This window comes from Leptodactylus fuscus, chromosome 6 (genome assembly GCF_031893055.1).
Source record: "Leptodactylus fuscus isolate aLepFus1 chromosome 6, aLepFus1.hap2, whole genome shotgun sequence".
In the NCBI taxonomy this organism is placed as follows: domain Eukaryota; kingdom Metazoa; phylum Chordata; class Amphibia; order Anura; family Leptodactylidae; genus Leptodactylus; species Leptodactylus fuscus.
The window spans coordinates 176,547,892-176,568,273 of record NC_134270.1 but is presented as its reverse complement, the minus strand read 5'-3'; the positions used below and the strand labels follow the sequence as shown (position 1 = coordinate 176,568,273).

Below are 20,382 nucleotides of genomic sequence, written 5' to 3'. Positions count from 1 at the left end.
AGTGGACTTGGTGACCCTCCTGAGTCGAATGGTGGGATCCCCTGAAACGAAGCAGTTTCTCCCATAGACTATAATGAGGTTCGATATTCGTTCAAATAGTCGAATATTGAGCAGCTATTCGAAACAAGTACCGAATATCGAATATTTCAGTGTTCGCTCATCTCTAGGCACTATGCCATGTGGGGTTGGGTGGCCCCAAGAAAAAAGTTTGCCATGTGGCCCAATTTTTGCTAGTTACGACCCTGAGAGAGGGTGAGACGTGACCTATCAGATTTACCTACATAGCTAAACAAGTTTCTATAGCTGATGATTTTAGGGGAGAGCTGTGCTGGATTATGTATATTGGCCAATCTGGCCCCGATAGACACGCAGATTGGTTTGCAAATCCATAAAAAGTTGATTTTCTCTGCATTCCTACATTAGTTCCTGGCCAGAAAGGCGTATTAATGTGCCTCTTGGAATGGAAATATAGAAAAGTTATTGGGTTTGGAAGGTGGAGGGTCAAGAATGAAAATCAAAAATTGAGAATGTCTGCGATGGGAAGGGGTTAAATTTGGACATTTGATTTATGATGTAATACACAGTAGATGTATAGGATTACTACTGTTATTATTGTTATATTGATTTAATTGGTTTGCTCTTATCTCGTCCTTAGCCTTGTCTTTCATATATTTCCCAGGCTCTGGTGAATCCACCTTCAAAACCTAGAATATGTGGCAGAGAAAATGTTTTTTCTTGGATTATTATTTGTCTTTCATATTGATCCAGTCTCAGCTGTGGAGCGGTAAGTATCATCTCACTGTATACATATATGACATATTAGGGGGTACTTGGTCTCGTTGGATTATTAGCCCCACTTAAAGGGGTTTATCAGCAAAATAGACAAACAAAAATTACTCAGCAGCAGCGCCGCACCTCCCATGAGGCGACCTGAAGTGACCGCTTCAGGCGGCGCTATGCTAGGGCCCCGGGGAGGACGGCATTTTTGATTACCTAAGCCAGTCCAGGACAAGCTGTCCTGGACTGGCTTAGCACCGAGCGGTGGAATAGGGAGGCCACTGGAGCAGCGCTGCTCCGGCAGCCTCCCCTCACACTCAGGCAGAGAGCAGGTCCTCTCCCTGCCTGCTCTCTGCCTGCGAACACAGCTAAGCTAAGTCTCCTGCTAGAGACAAATTGGCCCATAGATGTAATCCTTGTGAGTCAGGAAGTAATTTAGGATCAAGCTAATGGACTGCTGGATATTACACCTGAATGAATCCCTGACCTTGCTTCTTTCTAGTCCACAGGGGTCACTCCAATTTACGGACAGCATCTTTAATGAGGTTCTTTTGGCCTAATTTTGGGGATTGCTAGATCAGGAAGCCTGTGCAGTGCCCAGAGGCCCCCCGGAGGCAGTGAGGGTCTTTTAGGGTCCCCAAAGGCACAGAACCCACAGTACACTGGTACACTGGTGGGTCAGTCCAAGCCTGAGACTCATGCAGAGGTGTAAGTTGAAGTTCCTGGGTCCCAATGCAAAAATGGTAATGTAGTCCCATCTTGCAATGCCAAATATATAAAAATAGAGTTGTCTTAAGGAGCCCAAAGGCCTTCCTACAAGTTAAGGCTCCAGGGCCCGGAAGTGATTGGTGCCTCTGCCCAATTATAAGATGAAACAACGGAACACGGGGAATCGCTCTTGGCCTAGAAATACATCCAAGCAGAGCAGATGACATTATAGGTTGTGCGGCTCATAAGACAATTCTTCTACTAAATCCCTCTTGTGTTTTTATACAGATAACGTCTGTGAGCGGCTTCCTGGATATACAATAAATACAAGTCCCCATGTGACGGTGCAGCGAGGTCTATGTGTCCATGTCCCATGTTCATTTACCGTGCCCAGTGATGTGCGGTTAAGTAAAGACACCACTGGTATATGGTATCAAGACATTGGAGGGAGAGGAGTCCTTGTTGCTTTAAAAAATAGACTTCAACATTACACAAATGGACGGTTTTCTTTTACCGGAGATGTGTCCAGAGGAGACTGCTCATATTACATAGAAGATCCATGGCCTTTAAATAGCACCTATTTCAGAATTGAAGATGGTTCTACAAAGTACACCTATGAGGATATCCAGCCGTATGTGACTGTGAGCGGTGAGTGTTATAATACTGAGTTGTTGGACCAAGTTATTGTAGATCTGATCAGATGTTTCCACAATCCACTATCAATCTATACATCTTGTGTCACCCCCTCTACCTCATAGATTGTAAGCTCTTGTGAGCAGGGCCCTCAGTCCCATTGTGTGAAATGACTTTCTTTGTAATGTATCTTTCTGTCTGTATCTGAACCCTACAAATTGTACAGCGCTGCGGAATATGTTGGCGCTATATAAATAAAATGTATTATTATTATACAGGTCCAGGATCTCCGGCTTACTCAAACACAAGTAGTTCATATATACATCTTAACACCCTTAAAGGATTACGCCATGAAAACTATTTATCCTTTATCCATAGGATAGATGACTAATACCTGACTGCTGAGACCCTGAAAATCTGAAGAACATCACTTGGCAATCTCCAGCGCTGTCACTGAAGTGATCAGGGCTCCGTCTGCCGCCTGTGACACCTATATTCAGGCTGGATGTGTAACAGGGGGAAATGTCCTCTCATTCTGGGGATCGGAGGGGTCCCGGCAGTCAGACCACCAATAAGGTTTTATTCTCTATCCAATGGTTAGAAAATAAATACTTTACATAGATCGCACGACCTAAGACCAAGACCCAGAATAACTAAATACAATCCCCAAATCTGCAGGGGGTTTATGTGACGGCCACCAGTGCAAAATACATCTGAAAGAGGTCCTTCTAGTGGTCTTCTACTGTGTGTATCCCCTTGCAAATGTTATAAGATTGGCTGTGGATTTGACCTCAGACTTAACCACTGACATTAACTAGAGTGAAATCCATAGTGGAAATCTGCAAATTAAAATGACACGGGTCAACATATAGCAGATTTTCTTCCTTTCACCGCACAGCCAGCGCTAGCTCACAAAATCTCTTAAATCTTAAATCAATCTTCCTTGGCCCCCTCCATCCCATCTGTAACAAACTAGATATATAGAATACTCCTCTGATCTTTTTATTTCTCACAAACCTTCTTTTCTTGGTATCACTAAAGCATGGCTGACGCCCTCAGACACTGCCTCCCCTGCTGCGCTCTCCTATGGTGGTCTCCAGTTTGTGCATAGACCTCACCCCCAACAACAGACCCGGTGGAGGTGTATGGCCTTCTTCTATCTAGTAACTGCCCCTTCACCTCACTGTTACCTCCTCTTATCCTCCCCTCCTTTATAGTAAACTCCGTTCGCAAAACTGGATATTGCGAAAAACATTCCAAGGAAGAGTTCTCAACATCAAGAATCCCCTCACCACTGCAAAACCGGTCACCAGACTCCTATCGTGCAAGGACATTGCCTCTAGTTTCAAAAACAAAATTGATATCAGAGATTGTGTTATACATGAGTTTAATGTAATATTATATAACACCATGGAATGTGATGTAACAATGTACAACGCAACACAGTATAATGGTGATCTAAAGGTAAATAATAATAATAATAATGATATTGCCGGTACTTTGCTGTTATTATATTACAATGCAGACTCTCCATTGATAGATTTATATGTAAAATCCATAATTAATGTTATATGTGCAGGTGGCCTAAAAGTGCAATTGCTGAAAAACATGGCGGTATTACAGGTGTCCATATACAAGATATATATATATATATATATATATATATATATATATATATATATATATATATATATTATATATACACACACATATATCATATCGTCTAGAGATGAGCGAACACTAAAATGTCCGAGGTTCGAAATCCGATTCGAACAGCCACACACTGTTTGACTGTTTGAACGGATTTCGAACCCCATTATAGTCTATGGGGGGAAATGCTTGTTTCAGGGGTATGCAAAATTCGATAAAATTATACTTACCAACTCCACGAGTGACGGTCGGGCTGGATTCTCCTTGAAGTCTTCTCCTGGCGCAGCGCCCTGGCGGCGTCTTCCGGCTGGAATTCACTCTGCTTAGGCATTGGGCCTGGGCAAAGCCGACTGCGCATGCACGGTCATGCGCAGACATGCGCAGTCAGCTCTGTCCGGCCTGACTGCCAATCAACGCTGGTTCAGCATCGAACCTTAAACTTCGAACAGCTAGTAGTGTTTGATCGAGTACGAGTATTTCGAATACCGTAGTATTCTATTGAACACCTACTCGCTCATCTCTAATATCGTTCATACCTACATGTCAGTCACATAAATTTCTGTAAAGCAATTCATATCTTAGAAAAAAAATAAAAATAGACACCTACAACATGCCCTTAGAGCCACCTACAGTATTGTACCACATTGTTATGTAGATTTAGGTTGTTCCCCTTCCTTTTACCTATTTCCTATTTCTCTAGAGCTCACAGATAAACCTACAATCTCTTCTCCGAGGCTGGTGGAGGGGAAGGAGGTGACACTGAACTGTACGAGTCCCAGTACATGTCCACATATAAGACCACGTTTTTCATGGGAAGGAGAAATAACTGGTAGAAGAAAAGAGATCAAAGTAGACATCAACCAAACCTTCCAATCCACTATCACATTCACCCCAAGGAAGTCCGACCACAGGTCCTCCATATACTGTAGAGTGATCCTCAAACAGGACTTGGCCACAGTGGAGGAGAAAACCCTGAATGTTGAATGTAAGTCAGACTCATCATAATGTGAGAGCTTTCTAATCCTTCTTTTCTTTATATTTCTATATACAAAGCTACATACAACAACTTTTTGTGTTTTAGATGTAGTTTTTACTTATTTCACTTTGGGGAATGTCTGATGTTTTCATAGCTATTTGTTAAAATAGTGAAAAAACGTTGATTTTGATTTTTTTCCTGCTACAGCGTTCAGTATTTTTCATAAGTTTGTAGTTTTGGCTTATATGTGTATATATTTTACTTTATTTTCTAGTGTGATCTAGGACAATGTTTTCACTTTCATTTTAGAAACTTCAGGACATTGCAATGCAGAAGGATTGCAATGCGCTATAGTAGCAATCGTGCAACCTAGATTTAAAGTCAATGTAAGAACAAGTGTAAATATAAAAAAATAAATGATTTTTCAATGTTTGAAATAAAAAATAAGTTTTTTTTTTCTTTTAAAAAAAGCCAATGTTTCCAATATTTACAATATAATAATAATAATAATAATAATAATTATTATTATTATTATTATTATTATTATTATTATTAATTCCAGTAAATCTGTAAAAACCCATTCTATGAAAATAGAACTTTATTTACCCTGCAGAGTGAGTGTTGTAAAAATAATAAAATTAAATAATATGTAAAAATAAATATTAAATAAAAATTAAAATAAAAAAAAAACTTACTGTTTTGGAGTAAAATTTGTCCCTCTAAAAAAAATACATAAAAAATTATTAAAAAGTTACTTGTAGACAAAATTTTAAAAAATAGAAATAACCAGAAAAAAACATTCTAAAATAAAACAAGCAGCCCTCACAAAACAATAGGTTTCTCAGACGATGGTGCCAGTGAAACAAATTATTTTTGTTAAAGTATGTAATTGTGCAAAAGTAGTATGACCTAAAACATCTAACAAAGTAAACTTGGTATCACCGTAACTGTACCGACTGGTAGAATAAAGAAAACTCGTCATTTATGATGTCCAGTGCACCCCACAAGTGGTCAGATGCAGTAACAGTCATTTTTCTATTTTCATTTAAGGTTTTTTTTTTTTTTTTTTTTTCTTCCGCAGATTCTCCATTTATGAATATTGCTATTGGAGGTAAATAAACTTTTTCAAGTCCTATCTGTCTAGTTATTCTGAAAAGGCTGGGTGACAACTATAGGAGGAGCTGAACTAAAGGACATCTTGATTGTCAGCCAGCTATTATAAAAGACATTGATACAATGGTGGCTCAGTGGGTAACAATGTGGCAGGTCCTGAATCCAGCCATGGAAAACATCTCTATGGAAAGTGTATGTTCTATGAGAGCTTGCATGAGCTTACAGAAATACTGGAAGGGAATTTATATCATAAGTAACCATTTCACTATGCTTGCAGGCTTAATTGAGCTATTTTGCTATATGTGGGGGCATGAGGGGGCCATTATACTGATATTCTGCACTCGCCCTTCTGCCGTCTCCATTAACAGCAATGTGGATGAGATTTCTACAAGGTTTGTCCACATTAAAGCCAAAGTGATCTCTTAACATGTCAAGTATAGCTGCCGGTCCCACCTTGGAATTCATTATTAGTAATGCAAAGGTTGAAAGCTACAGAAGACCTATAGTAATTCCAGCAAAGGCTCCCAATTTCAGATGTCTTACCGGCAGCGACATTTAGAGGAACACATGGTGGCCAAATGAGTGACACTGCAAAGGGACCCATTGAGGGTCTATTGTAGATAGATAGGTAGATAGATGTACGAGATACTATAGATAGATTTAATGAGACTGATGATTTCATATATCATTCCCTTAGGTATTGATACCAATACCACCAGTAATACCAATGACACCACCACTGTGACTGTGAAGGACGGGGACTCTATAACTCTGAAGTGCATTGTAGACAGTAACCCGAATGCTGCCATTACTTGGTATAAAGACAACAAGATGGTTCAGCGGACTACAAGTAACCAGACTGTCACCCTTACACTCATCAATATGAACCACAATGATGCCGGGAGATATCAGTGCTCTGCAGAGAATGAACATGGCGGCACACACAGGATGGTGGTTGTAAATCTCAGTAAGTATATAAAATATTTATAATGTGTATTGAGCTTGTTTCTATAGCAGAGCTGAGATTGTCAGTCACTTGTAATACTGTGCAGTGCACTAATCAGTTCGGCCTTATTCAGATGTTGTATTGTACCTAAAAACCAATCATGCAAAAAAGAGATAATAATTAGAGATGAGCGAACGCCGTTCGATCGAATAGGCATTCGATGGAATATCAGGCTGTTCGAGGTATTCGTTCCCAATCAAATACCACGCAGCAAATGCAGTAAAAATGTGTATCCTCTCCCACCTTCCCTGGTGCGTTTTTTTTGCACCAATAACTGGCAGAGGAGGTGGGACAGGAACTACGACAACGGAGGCAGTGAAAAAAAAAATTGAAAAAACCTATTGGCTGCTGAAAACATGTGACCTCCAATTCATAAGAACGGCCGCCGCCCTATTCGCCATTTTTACGGTCAGAGATAGGGAGAGAAACATATCTGCTGAGGGCTAGATAGCGATTAGCTTCAGATAGGCAGGGAAGAACAAAAGAAGAAAACCAACAGCTCTTCTCAGAGCTATACACTGTAGGGACAGGAGTCTAGCTTTCCCCGGACGGTGGAAAACAGGGATACACAACAGATACAAGTTCATATATAGCGGAGGAACAGCTTTCATTGTTGGCTGTCCGCACACAGAATAGCCGGAATACACAGCAGTGACTAGATCATATAGAGCTGAAAAAAGCCTTGAATTTGGGGGGTTCCTGAAAAATAGCAGCAATCCACAGCAGTTACTTCTTGCTATATACATGCAAACCAGCTTTTCAGGCTGTATAACCCCAAAACAAGGATACAGAGCAATTAGGTCAGGCTATGTCCGCTCAATCCAGTTGCTCACAGTGTGTATCCCCAAACCCTAGGTGGGAGAGAGAATTTCAGTCAGGCTATGTCCACTCTTTTCAGTTTTTCATGGTGTGTAACCCCAAAACTTAGGTGGGAGACCCAGAAATGCAGTAAGGCTATATCAGCTCAATCCAATTTTTAAGGGTCTACCCCTTGTATTTTTCATTTATTTCTGTGACATTATTTCAACCAATAATTCAAGCAGTACAAGCACCGGACACTGGTACTAGAACACTGAAACTGCTATATAAATGTAGTACAACTGCAGCCATTACTTCTCTGTCCTCCCAGGATCTCTTTTCGGGTCCTTTTCTTCCTCTGTTGAACCACTTCCCATCAATAGGATGTGATACACTAAACAGTATATTTGATACTCTGGTCGCTCGTGCCTACCTATTCTCAATGGCAACTGGTGGCATTCTTCACAGTCACACAAGTACAGTTAGGGATTGTTTGATGCAATATCTCAACCTTTCACCCTCACAAGTTTATATCCTAAAGTATAAGGAAACTTTAATGAAAGACAATCCGAACATCTGGTGTGACCATTGTGACAGGACCAGGGGAAAAGTGGGAGAAGGAGTATACATTTCTCCCAGGTTCCTGTCATACACAATCTAGGTGCAACTGAGCAAAGCTGCACTCCTGGCTGGTGGGTCTTACCAAAACCCTGGTAAAGGTCTGGCTGCTGGAGCAGGGAGTATTGGTGTCTCTACTCCATTCAGCTACTCCAGGTTTTGGGATATGTGGGGTTAAATCCTTGCACCATACTTGGCTGGATTGAACTTTCATTTTGTGACAAAAAGTGGTCAAGACAGCGATCCCTGAGCTAATCCCATTACACCGTCCATTGCCAACTGCAGCACTGGAGTTACCATCTCTGGAAGTGGTACAACTCCTTTCTCTGCATTTAGCCATGCTTGATGCTATGCTAGCTGACTACACTTGGTTGCTCGAGGGTTCTCTTAATGCATAATTCCAAGGTGCATCAAATGTGTTTTTTAGCACTGAGGCAACCTCCTCTGAGATCCCAAAGGAACTTCAAAAGATTTGTGTATTGCAGCAAAAGAAGAGAAAATAAGTGTAGGGCACAGAGGGATCGGAGAGGACAGAGCTGAGGTCGGCTAGGTAGTCCCACGACATGCGCCTATACTTGTCCCTCATGGTGACACTAGGCCCCTCAGTGGCGGTAATTTGGCCAGGGGGGGCCATTAACATGTCCCAGACCTTGGAATAAGTCTTGCCACCTGGCCGAGTTTTGCATGAGTGGCTTTGCTGCCTCTGGACATGCCTTTGCCTGTAGCCACCATTTTTGCCTCCACATCTACACTGCTTTCGCCCCTAGACATCACCCCAGTCTATGACTCTGCTTCTAGCCACCTTTTTTGCTGCTTAGCTTGCCTCCACATCTACACTGCTTTCCCCGCAAGACATCACCTCTGTCCATGTCGGGTCGGTGGCCTGCTTAGCTTGCCTCCACATCTACACTGCTTTCCCCGCAAGACATCACCCCTGTCCATGTTGGGTCGGTGGCCTCGTTGTCCACCAACTCTTCCAATAGCTCACTGTCCCCTTACTGCAAACCACACATAACACACATAACCACAGCTTGCCCTGATGGCAACTGTGTCTCATCATCACTGAGGCCCAGAAACATCGGTTGCGGGTTCACAACCACAAAATTGGAAGGAAATGGCGGATGCTCCAGTATTTGTAACACCTGTTCCTGGTGCTCGGGCCTGGTCTGCGTTGTACCCTGCATAACGCAACTGCCATATCCGGATTTGTGATGAGCGCATGTTAATGTTTCGTGTCCAGTGGAAAGGAAGGGATAGGATTTCACATAAGTCTGCCACCCATGGAAACTCATGGTGCAGAAACTGAGGGAGCTGACTTTGATGAACCCTTGGGTTGTGGAGATGGAACTCCATCAAAGGTCTCTGCAGCTCAATCACCCTGCTCAATATATGGTATCTAGGGTTTCAGTGTGTGTGGACGTCGCACAACAGCCAGTGTTCGGGCAGATGGAGGCAATGCTGGAGGCAATGCTGGAGGCTTCGGAGGCTAGCAGCGGCTCCTGTAGACTTGTGAAAGTGGGCACACAAGCGCCGCACTTTCACCAGTAGCTCGTGTACATTTGGGTATGTTTTCAAAAAAAACGTTGCACCACTAAGTTAGACGTGGGCCAGGCATGTAACATGTTGGAGGCTGGCAAGCTCCAGGTTCCTGCCGTTATCACACATGACAAAAATGCCTGGCCCCAGGTGCAGCAGGGAAAAACACATTGCCATCTCAGCCAGGATGACATCCCTGATCTCAGAGGCAGTGTGCTGTCTGTCCCCCAAGCTGATGAGCTTCATCGTGGCCTGCTGACATCTCCCCATGCCAGTAGCTGGGGTCGATTCAACGGTGAGGAGGAGGAGGGTGGTGTTTCAGCACTTCTGCTAGGAATATTGGGCGGGGAGACAAAGCAGACCGCCACAGTTTGCGACCCGGTCCCAGCCTCAACTACATTCATCCAGTGTGCCGTGATTGAGATGTAGCGTCCCTGACCGCATGCACTTGTCCACGTGTCGGTGGTCAAGTGGAACTTTGTGCAAAGCGCAGAACTTAGGGCCTATCTAATGTTACGGGACACGTGCTGGTGCAAGGCTCAACTCACCCAAAGGGCCAAAAACTAAATCTCTGCTGGTTAAAAACTCAACTCACCCAAAGGGCCTAACATTCTGCTGGTGCAATGCTCAACTCAATTAAAGGTGCAACGTTTAGATGGCTTCTTTCCAAACAGAGGGTGATTCCTTTCGGTAAGATGTGATGGCTGTTTCCAGCCCTGATTATCCTGGTTGATCATGTTCAGTAATGAGGCAGCTCAGCATGAGGATCTTGTACGTTAGGTTGTCCATGCCCACTAATATGCATGAAGACTCCATCACAGTAAATGTCCTTATTTTTCTCCAATTCAATCTCTGAATGAACTGCTCTGACAGATGGCCTAGGCCAGGAGTGCTCACACTTTTGCTGCAATGGCGATCACTGGGTTTTCCTGTTCTGGTCCCAAAGAATCTTGTCTTGCTTGAAGAAGAGACCATCTTAGTCTGACTGCTGGTTGCTTGTGCTGCAGCATGTGGAGTTGGGTCTGTCAGCCTTGTGCTGAACTCCTCATTCTGGATCCCATTACTTTCAACAGTCTCTAAAGTCTTTTGACACTTTGAATTTTGTTCAGTTCCAAAGGACTCTGTGTTTAGATTTGACTCAGTCGCAGCTCCAGGACAGGCCATAGAAGGCAAGGTTTCCTTTAGTGGCTCCATCTCAGCAGGATGATGATGGTGAAGCTTGGTTACATCTGGTGTCAGAAGGGAAAGTTGTTTCTGATCTACATCTAAAGTACTGGAGCATGTTGTTTGGACTATTAACACCTGATCAGAACCCTGTAGAGGTCATGTAGAGTCTGATATTACAGGACCATTACCGCTAGTAGTGGGTGCAGCCAATTCTCCCCCTTTGTGGTCCTCTAAATCAAAGTTACCCCCAGGACTTGATGCCAAAATGTTATCAATTTGACAGTCAAAATGAAGGTCAATGTCTGGGTCCTCAGTCCAATCCACTGCATCAATGCAACACAATGAGAGTGATGGTTCTGGAACCACTGTTTTAGGGGCTAAGAGTTTTAAAGGGGCTAACACTCTGCTGGTGCAAGGCTCAACTCACTCCAAGGGCCAAAAACATTGTCTATTCCATCTGTGGTTGTCATGGGCAATGTGATTTAAAGGGGTGCTTGTTAAGGTTTCATTAGACGGGAAGACTGTCATAATGAATAGTGTCGATTACCGGGAAGGTTGTCTGGAGATTTTGCGAGATAGTACCACCTATAGACCACTTGACAAAGATCCATCTGTTGTCTTTCAGGTGAAGTTACAGCAACTTGTCAATAAAGGCGTTACATTGGGCATCTTTTCAGAATCCCAATCGAAACACCTAATACCGGTACATCCTATTATGCCTATACTACATGGAGTTCCTAAAACTCATAAAGGGAGGATTCCTCCTCCATTAAGACCAATAGTAGCAGGTATAGGCTCCCTAAATGAAAAATTATGCATATGGTTGGACTCACTCATACAGCCATTAGTACAGCGAACCCCAGGTTATTTAAAAGACTCAAAAATGGTTCTTCAGTTTTTTCAAAAATTTATATGGAGATCCAATTACAGTTGGATTACTTGTGATATAGAGGCGCTTTATCCTGGCATACCGCATGATGCTGCCTTGATTGCTTTGGAATATCATTTACAGAAATATAGTAAATTTTCCCCCATATTATCGGAATTTGTAGTAGAAGTTACAGCTTTTTTGCTCAGGCACAATTTTTTTAGTTTTGACAGTCAGATTTATCTTCAAATTAAAGGAGCCCCTATGGGGGCCCCCTTTTCACCATCCATCGCTAATTTGTTTCTTGCGTGGTGGGAGGAGGATTTTGTTTTTTCTATTAATAATCCTTTTTTTGGCAGCATCATGTGGTATGGTAGGTACATTGATGACGTCTTGGTGGTGTGGCGAGGAGACCCTATGAGCATTCAATGTTTTGTTACCTATCTTAATTCAAACAACTTTAATTTAAAGTTTACGTATACTACGGATCCAACAATTGTTTCCTTTTTAGATATCACCTTACAAGGGAACAGTAGTACAGGGACAGTTGAAACTTCTTTATATCGTAAACCTACGGCTGGAAATAATATTCTTTTGGCAACCAGCTTACATCCAGCTCATACACTTAAAGCAATACCGGTGGGTGAATTATTGCGCACCCGTAGAGCCTGTTCGAATTCTTCAGAGTATCAAATACAAAAATATGATACATTAAATAGACTGCGCCAGAGAGGATATCCGAATTGGAGCCTCAAACGCGCATCAAATATAGTTGACAATACGAATCGGGATTCCTTGTTAAGTAGTTCCACTAATAAAAAGAGTCAAATATATGGTTCTCATAAAATGGTATTTTCGACACCATACTCAAATCAATTTTCTCAGATTAAACGTATAATTATGAAAAATCTGCCCATTTTGTCGCAGGATATTGCAACTAAAAAAATTCTTGAAGGAGGTGTACAGGTAGTAGCCCGACGTGGTCAAAGTCTTAGGGACCATTTGTCCCCTAGCCTTTATATTAATGAACATAGACAATCTGCCACTTGGCTTAATGTTCAAGGTTTCTACAAATGCGGCACAGCGAGATGTAATATGTGTCGCTATGCGACAAAAATTACAACGTTTCATAATTTTGACAATAGTAAGGAATATGCGATCAAATCTTTTCTTAACTGCTCAAGCGATCATGTGGTGTACATAATTGAATGTTCGGAGTGTCAACTTAAATATGTAGGATGTACTCTACTAGACAGCTCAAAAGACGTATATCGGAAAATATTAGCAGCATTAACAACAATCAAACCAACATTTCAGGAGCAGCTCAACATTTCATACATAACCATAAAGGTAGCACTTCTAATTTGAAATTTTATGCAATCGAGAAAGTTGCACGCCCTCTTAGAGGTGGAGACTGGCATAAAAAGGTGTTACTTAGAGAAGCCCATTGGATTAAAATGTTAAACACTCGATTTCCCAATGGTTTAAATATCAGATCTGATTTGGCCTATATATATTAAGTTACTCTTTAATATGGCCGTTCATCATTTTGTATTAACACTTACCTAGTTATGTTATTGCTGCTCGGACCATGTGACTAAGCGATCATGTGGAATTGTTGATGATCACATGATATCAGCTAGATCTCGTGGGATATGTCCGGTTAGTAGTGTTGTTGCTATTTTGGCTCCTTACATGTCATGTTTATACATTATACATTGATTTTTCCAACAATGCGGATCTTATAGTAGCCTTATATCTGTGTGTAGTTCATTATTGTTGATGCAGTCAATGTATTTTGGCATTTATGAACTTTAATTATCAGAGTGTTTCGATGACGCGATATGGTTATCGCCGATTATAACACTCTTATTTTTTTGGGGTTGGTCATTTCTTTTATCCGATCCAGTTTCATTTCACTTATATGTTCATTATTGTATGGATTCGTGTCTTTTATGGTGCTTTATATTGGATCTAGTTCACATTTAGCGATTGTTTTTGCATATGTATTAGTTTTTGTGTAGTATTTATATGTATTTTTTCGTTCATAACCCCATACCTATACCTATTATTATCATAGTTAATGTGATTATGTAGTAAAATGTGCATATGTTTATGTATTTATATTTATGATCTTGTTGGTAAATGGGTATTGATTATGGGGTTAAATCTTTTGTAAGGAGGCGGGACCTTGTCTGTTGTTTTTAAGCACCTGTGTTAGTGCATTGAGCTGAGCCGAGACGAAGGAACGTGTAGTTCCGAAACGCGTCGCCTTGTATACAGCAGGCCAGACTCCAAGTTACTATGTAACTTTTTTAACCTATGGACGAAAATAAAAGTTAAATTTTAAAGCTACAGACATTTGTTTTCCATTGAAGTCCCTTCGGCAGTAGCTGGCAAGTTTTATCTTGTATATTTTGGAAATCATTACCAGCAGTGTTGTGTCCACCTGCAAGCCGTGCTCCCCGGAGGACTCTATATGATCAAGTTTTTTATACGGTGAGCTGATACATTTTTTTCTTTTTTCTTTTTGTAGAGTAAAATGTGGGTTTATGTCCATTCAATTGGGGAGTAAAGAAGGTTTCCAGGTATTTTCCCACTTTGATAGAGGTTTTTTTGAATGTGGAAAGTGTGTAGTTGTTAGGCTGTGATGTTGGGGTAATAGAGGGTCTTTGGTGTGTTAGATGCCCCCAGACATGCGCCCCCTGCTGTCCAAGTTGCATTGCAGAGGTGTTGGCATCATTTCCTGGGGTGTCATAGTGGACTTGGTGACCCTCCTGAGTCGAATGGTGGGATCCCCTGAAACAAAGCATTTTCCCCCATAGACTATAATGGGGGTTCGGTATTCGATTGAATAGTCGAATATTGAGCGGCTATTCGAAACGAATAACGAATATTGAATATTTTACTGTTCGCTCAATAATAATAATAATAATAATAATAATAATAATAATAATAATAATAATAATACTAATAATAATAATAATAATTAATAATAATAATAAGTAAATCATTCAACAAGTGCAATGAGGGCATGATCTACATACCTGCAGACAGGTACAAGTCCTCCAGCCTTCCTCTGGGACACCAACCCTTTAGTTGTGGTTGAAATTTTCAGCCCTTGTTTGCATATTGGCAAACTGTAAGCAAGTCCAGCAAATCAGGCCCCTCCTCCAGTGCATTTTCATACTGCTTTGCATATTCATAAAAAGATGATTATGCGCCATTGATAATCACTAGAGAGTAGCGAACTTCACAAGATTCTTTTTGACAAATATTCATGAGGTTTGGCCCACTGATTTGTTTTGCAATTATACTCTGACGTCAGACCCAAGTGCATAAAAAGTAGAGGATCGGGGGAGGTGAGTAAAAATAACAAACTGTTACCATTACTCACCTTTCCTGGGCAGCCTTATAACGTCCTGCAGTCCCCCAGCCTCCTCTTCAGGCCATTCCATCCTCTGGCTAATGTCACATACCCTGGGGACACTGGTAAGGACTGCAATTGGATCCCAGCGTTCATGTGGTGCTCGTCAACATCATGGTGCTTTGACCCAGCTTTGTTATATTGGCATACCCCATGTGACTGTTTTGACCCATCGAAGACCGGAAGAGAAAAGGGGATGCAGGGGAACTTTTAGATGCCCAGGAGAGGTGAGTATAAGTTATTGTTAGTTTTACTCACCTCCCTAGGCCTCCAATTATTAGAGGTCTGAGAGCACCCCAGATTATTATAGGGCTTTGTGGGTGATGAACCCCAAAACATTTTCAGATTGGGTTTAATCTGAATCTTTTGGAAGGTACGCGTTTTCACCAAATTGGTTTGTTCATCCCACATTCACACAATGGGACTGAGGGCTCTACTCACAAGAGCTTACAATCTATGAGGTAGTTGTGGCTTTGATGTACGGGAATAGTATGTATAGTACAGAGATGTCCCTTTTACAAGGCCTTGGATGTGATTTTGGTTGAATGGCTTCTTGTTTTGGGTCACATTATAATCTATTGTATATGTGTCCATTCACCTACAGATGGAGAATCCATTGGGAACCATTACATGGAGATCATCCTTCTAACGACACTTGGACCGATCTGCCTCCTGCTGCTTGTATTGCTTGTGTATGCTTATTGGAGGTAGTATACAGTAATAGTCTATATACTACTGAGAACTCTTACCTATTCTCCATCTCTTTCCTATCATAACATATTCATCTTCCTGCTGTTTGGTTAGAAAACCCATTTCTCTACATCCTATTCGGGCATTCTGAGTGAGGTCCAGCTGCAAAGAGCGCCACCTACTCTGGAGGACCCGACAACTACACTCCTTACATAGCCAGCTCCATGATTTTAATAGACACAGTGTAATGCTTCATTTCCCCTGTGGAGGCAGTGCAGGCAGTAAACCCTAGATTTAAGGTTCACCCTGATGGTTACTGAAATATTTTAGAACATGAGACTTTTTTAAATTTATTCTTTTGATTTTGTTTGCATTTTATTTTACTTGAAAATTGAAATTAACATTTGTAATAATTGTGACACATTTACTGTTTCTATAGAAAAAGACAGAAGAAGCGGCCAAGCACTGAGGTAGGTGATATGCTAACACGAGGAAGACAACCCCTTTTTTTTACCCTATTCAGTATATAGCTATCTCAGAGGGCGTCGCCAGTGCTCCAGTTGTCTGGAGTCATCCTCAACCCCCCACTATTAATCACTTTATGTTCTTTACACAGTAGCCGTCCCCCCGGCCATCTCAGACCTGATCTTCCACTATGGCCCAGATTTGATAAACATGTTGCATCTTTGGGGCAGTGTGACACATCTTAGGCACCTCTTTTAGGCACAGATTCGGATAAAACTTTTTGACAGGCTAGACATGTGGGTGTGGATTCTCTCAAAAAAAGAAGTCATGGCTTAAAGGGATCCTATCATTAAAACTCAATTTTTTGTCCCTAACACGTCGGAATAGCCTTAAGAAAGTCTATTCTTCTCCTACCTTTAGAGGTCTTCTCCGGGCTGCCGTTCGATATCAATCCCAGTTTTCGTTGGTATGTAAATGAGTTCTCTCGCAGCACTGGGGGTGGTACCTAGCACTCAGAAAGCACTGGGGGCATCCCTAATGCTGCAAGAGAACTCTCCACCGCCACCTCCATCTTCTTCAGGAACGACCTCTCTTCGCGTCTTCTTCCGGCGCTGGCTTCAAACTTCTAGGCCTCGGGCCTAGGGCAAAGCTGCCCGCTGGCCACAAGAAAATGGCCCCTTACAGTTTTGTAAGCTGCCATCTGCTTGTAGCCGGCAGGCATGCGCAGTCGGCTGCCCAAGGCCTAGACGTTTGAAGCCAGCGCCGGAAGAAGACGCGAAGAGAGGCCTTTCCTAAAGAAGATGGAGGCGACGCTGGAGAGTTCTCTTGCAGCATTGGGTGCTTTTTGAGCACTTGAGCCTGCCCCCATTCCTACGAGAGAACTCATTTACATACCGATGAAAACTGGGATTGATATCGAACGGCAGCCCGGAGAAGACCTCTAAAGGTAGGAAAAGAGTAGCCTTTCTTAAGGCAATGCACCAAAACACAACAAATTAGTGTCAAAAAACTTTGGCCTCAAAAAATGGCTCTCATCTCTCCCATTCATTTCAAGTGGAGTCAGGCAGAATTTTTTTTTTTTTTTGTAGCTGATTTTTTTCCACTATAGCAAAAAGAAGCCTCGTGAACTTCTGCCTTACAAAGACCATTGAAATAAAAGGGAGGCAGGAAAAAAAAATATTATTTTTTTTAAAGATATTTTTGCAATAACCGCCCTAAAAACCACTGCAGAAAAATCTCCTACTGTACAGTGTATGTGAGCTCCGCTGCCTCTCCATATAAATGACTGACAGAGGGCGGGGGTTGGATCCACACTGATCACATATTGATAACCTATATTAAGGATAAGTCGTCAAAACATCAAAAAAAAAACAAAAAAAACTTTTTTCCTTATTTCTTTTCATTGAGTAAAGTTACACATTTTTGATTCTACAGACTGAAGACACTTACACCGACCTGAGGATGTCACATATCACCAGTGCCTATGATCAGCTGAAGGTAACTATGACATCACAGTGACACCCAGCGATGTATTCATTACCTATACATACATATAGACTTCGTCTGTTATTGGTGTCGATGATCCACCTATATTCAGCAAATTGCTGTCACGATGATCCGCCTACTCCAGCGTTTCAGCAGCTCTCAAGCTGTCCTGCTGCTGAACTTGTTCATTTTACCATGCCTGTGATTGTTCTGGCATCTCAGCAGCTGGCTGAGATGCCATATAATGAGCGTGTTGTTTTCATCAATGATTCACCTGCTCTGGCGTTTCAACAGCTGGTCTGCCGCTGAACTTGTTCCTCGCGCCATGCCTGTGATTGTTCCAGAATCTCAGCAACTCACTGGGATGCCATATAATGAATGTGTTGATGATTCTCCGGCGTTACGGTTGCTCTAAGAGCCGCTTGACATCTAGCTTGTTCAAACCTCCTTAGCTTCACTTGAGGAGAACTCTGTGACTTCTGGCTTCCTTCATAGCTCTCATTGTTTTACAATTTTGCAACAAATTAGATTTTATTTTTCCAGTTTGTTTAAAATTGCCAAACTGCCAATTTGGATTAAAGATGTTTTGACATGTCATTGTTTCAGCTGCCTGGAGCAAATCAGATAATATGCAAATGCTTGTACGCAATGGACTTAGTTTTATCTGTTTGTTTTATATAGAGAGATAACAGACCAGGCTTTATCAGCCTGCTGCCAAGGGCAGTGTAATATAGTATGTGGACATAAATTCATATATTCAATTCTTAGTGTGCCCAGTAAGGTTTTTGCTATTTCTTCCTATTTATATGATATCAGTGACTCTACATTATTTTATCTTACAGCCTGAGATCCCGGCAGACATCGCTGTTGTAGGATCAGAAGAAAATCCATCTCATGTTTATGAAAATGTCCGCAAAAAAAATCATTAAAATGAAGATAAGACGACTTGTGATCGCCAGGGGTCTGATGTTTTATTTATGTAGGATGGGAAATATATTCGTCACTGCTGTTAGTATAGAACCACACACAGTGTATGAAGTAGTAGTAACTGTATCCTCACTGCCGGCACTGCCCAAAGGGGTCACCCTGATTATTTCACATTTAAAGGGAAAATTAAATTTTATATATATATTTTTTTAGATTTTTTGTTAAACATACTTTTAAATAAATATTTATGATCTTAAAAAAAAAAAAAAAAAAAATGTTAATATCTGACTTTAGTTCTGGCTCTGCCCACTGTACCAATAATAGGCTCAGAGTTCCTGTTTCCTGTAGGAGATTTCTTTGCAGCAGTTACCTCACTTACAGCAAACTGATGATCACAGCAGAGACTGTGACCATTACACTGTGTGCCGCCATAGACTGTAACCATTACACTGTGTGCCAACAGAGACTGTGACCATTACACTGTGTGCCAACAGACTGTAACCATTACACTGTGTGCCAACAGAGACTGTGACCATCGCACTGTGTGCCAGCAAAGACTGTGACCATCGCACTGTGTGCCACCAGAGACTGTGACCATCGCACTGTGTGCCACCAGAGACTGTGACCATCGCACTGTGTGCCACCAGAGACCGTGACCATTATACTGTGCCACTAGAGACTGTGACCATCGCACTGTGTGCCACCAGAGACCGTGACCATTATACTGTGCCACTAGAGACTGTAACCATTGCACTGTGTGCCACCAGAGACTGTGACCATTGCACTGTGTGCCACTAGAGACTGTGACCATTACACTGTGTGCTACCAGAGACTGTAACCATCACACTGTGGGCCAGCAGAGACTGTGATCATTACAATGTGTGCCAGAAGAGACTGTGACCATTACACTGTGTGCCAGCGGAGACTGTGACCATTACACTGTGCGCCAGCGGAGACTGTGACCATCGCACTGTGTGCCACCAGAGACTGTAACCGTCACACTGTGCGCCACTAGAGACTGTAACCATCACACTGTGTGCCAGCAGAAAATAAAGTTAAAGTTTCCTACGTGTCTGCTTCTTCTCAGGGGTTTCGGACCACAGACATCACTGACCCTCTTACTCACCTCGGATGATACAGTATTGCACCAGAACAAATGTCCAGTACAATTACATGAAATTGGCAGAACTTCATATATTTTTGGATTATTGATGGGAATGTTGGATAATACATAGAGCTAGTGTGTCACAGATCATGTGATCTCCATTACATCACTAAGACATTTCCATTGTGGATATTTAAGAATTATTTCTTTCACCAATTTTTAAAAGGTTTCTGTGCCGGCCAAAGCCTTGCTCCATAATGGGTCATCCTATCTACGGGAACACAACAGTGTCAGCTCAGAATCATAAATGCAATATTTTGCAATTGGGGATGTTGCATATTTTAGGAAATAACCAAATAACTTCTTCAAATGCCTGACACAGACAGTACAGTGTCCTCAGGGGACCTGACATGGAAGTATTCCTGCATTCATG

At 41.8% G+C, this 20,382-nt stretch overlaps 1 protein-coding gene across 1 annotated transcript; it reads left to right on the top strand.

The window, feature by feature from the left end:
• Positions 1-711: 711 nt before the first annotated feature.
• LOC142210171 (sialic acid-binding Ig-like lectin 14) lies at positions 712-18,846 on the top strand. Its single transcript, XM_075279196.1, has 9 exons — positions 712-784; positions 1,774-2,133; positions 4,469-4,753; positions 5,826-5,855; positions 6,555-6,824; positions 15,882-15,984; positions 16,407-16,437; positions 17,867-17,929; positions 18,760-18,846. The coding sequence occupies exons 1-9, from the start codon at positions 712-714 to the stop codon at positions 18,844-18,846; spliced, it is 1,302 nt and encodes a 433-aa protein (XP_075135297.1).
• The last annotated feature ends 1,536 nt before the right edge of the window (positions 18,847-20,382 follow it).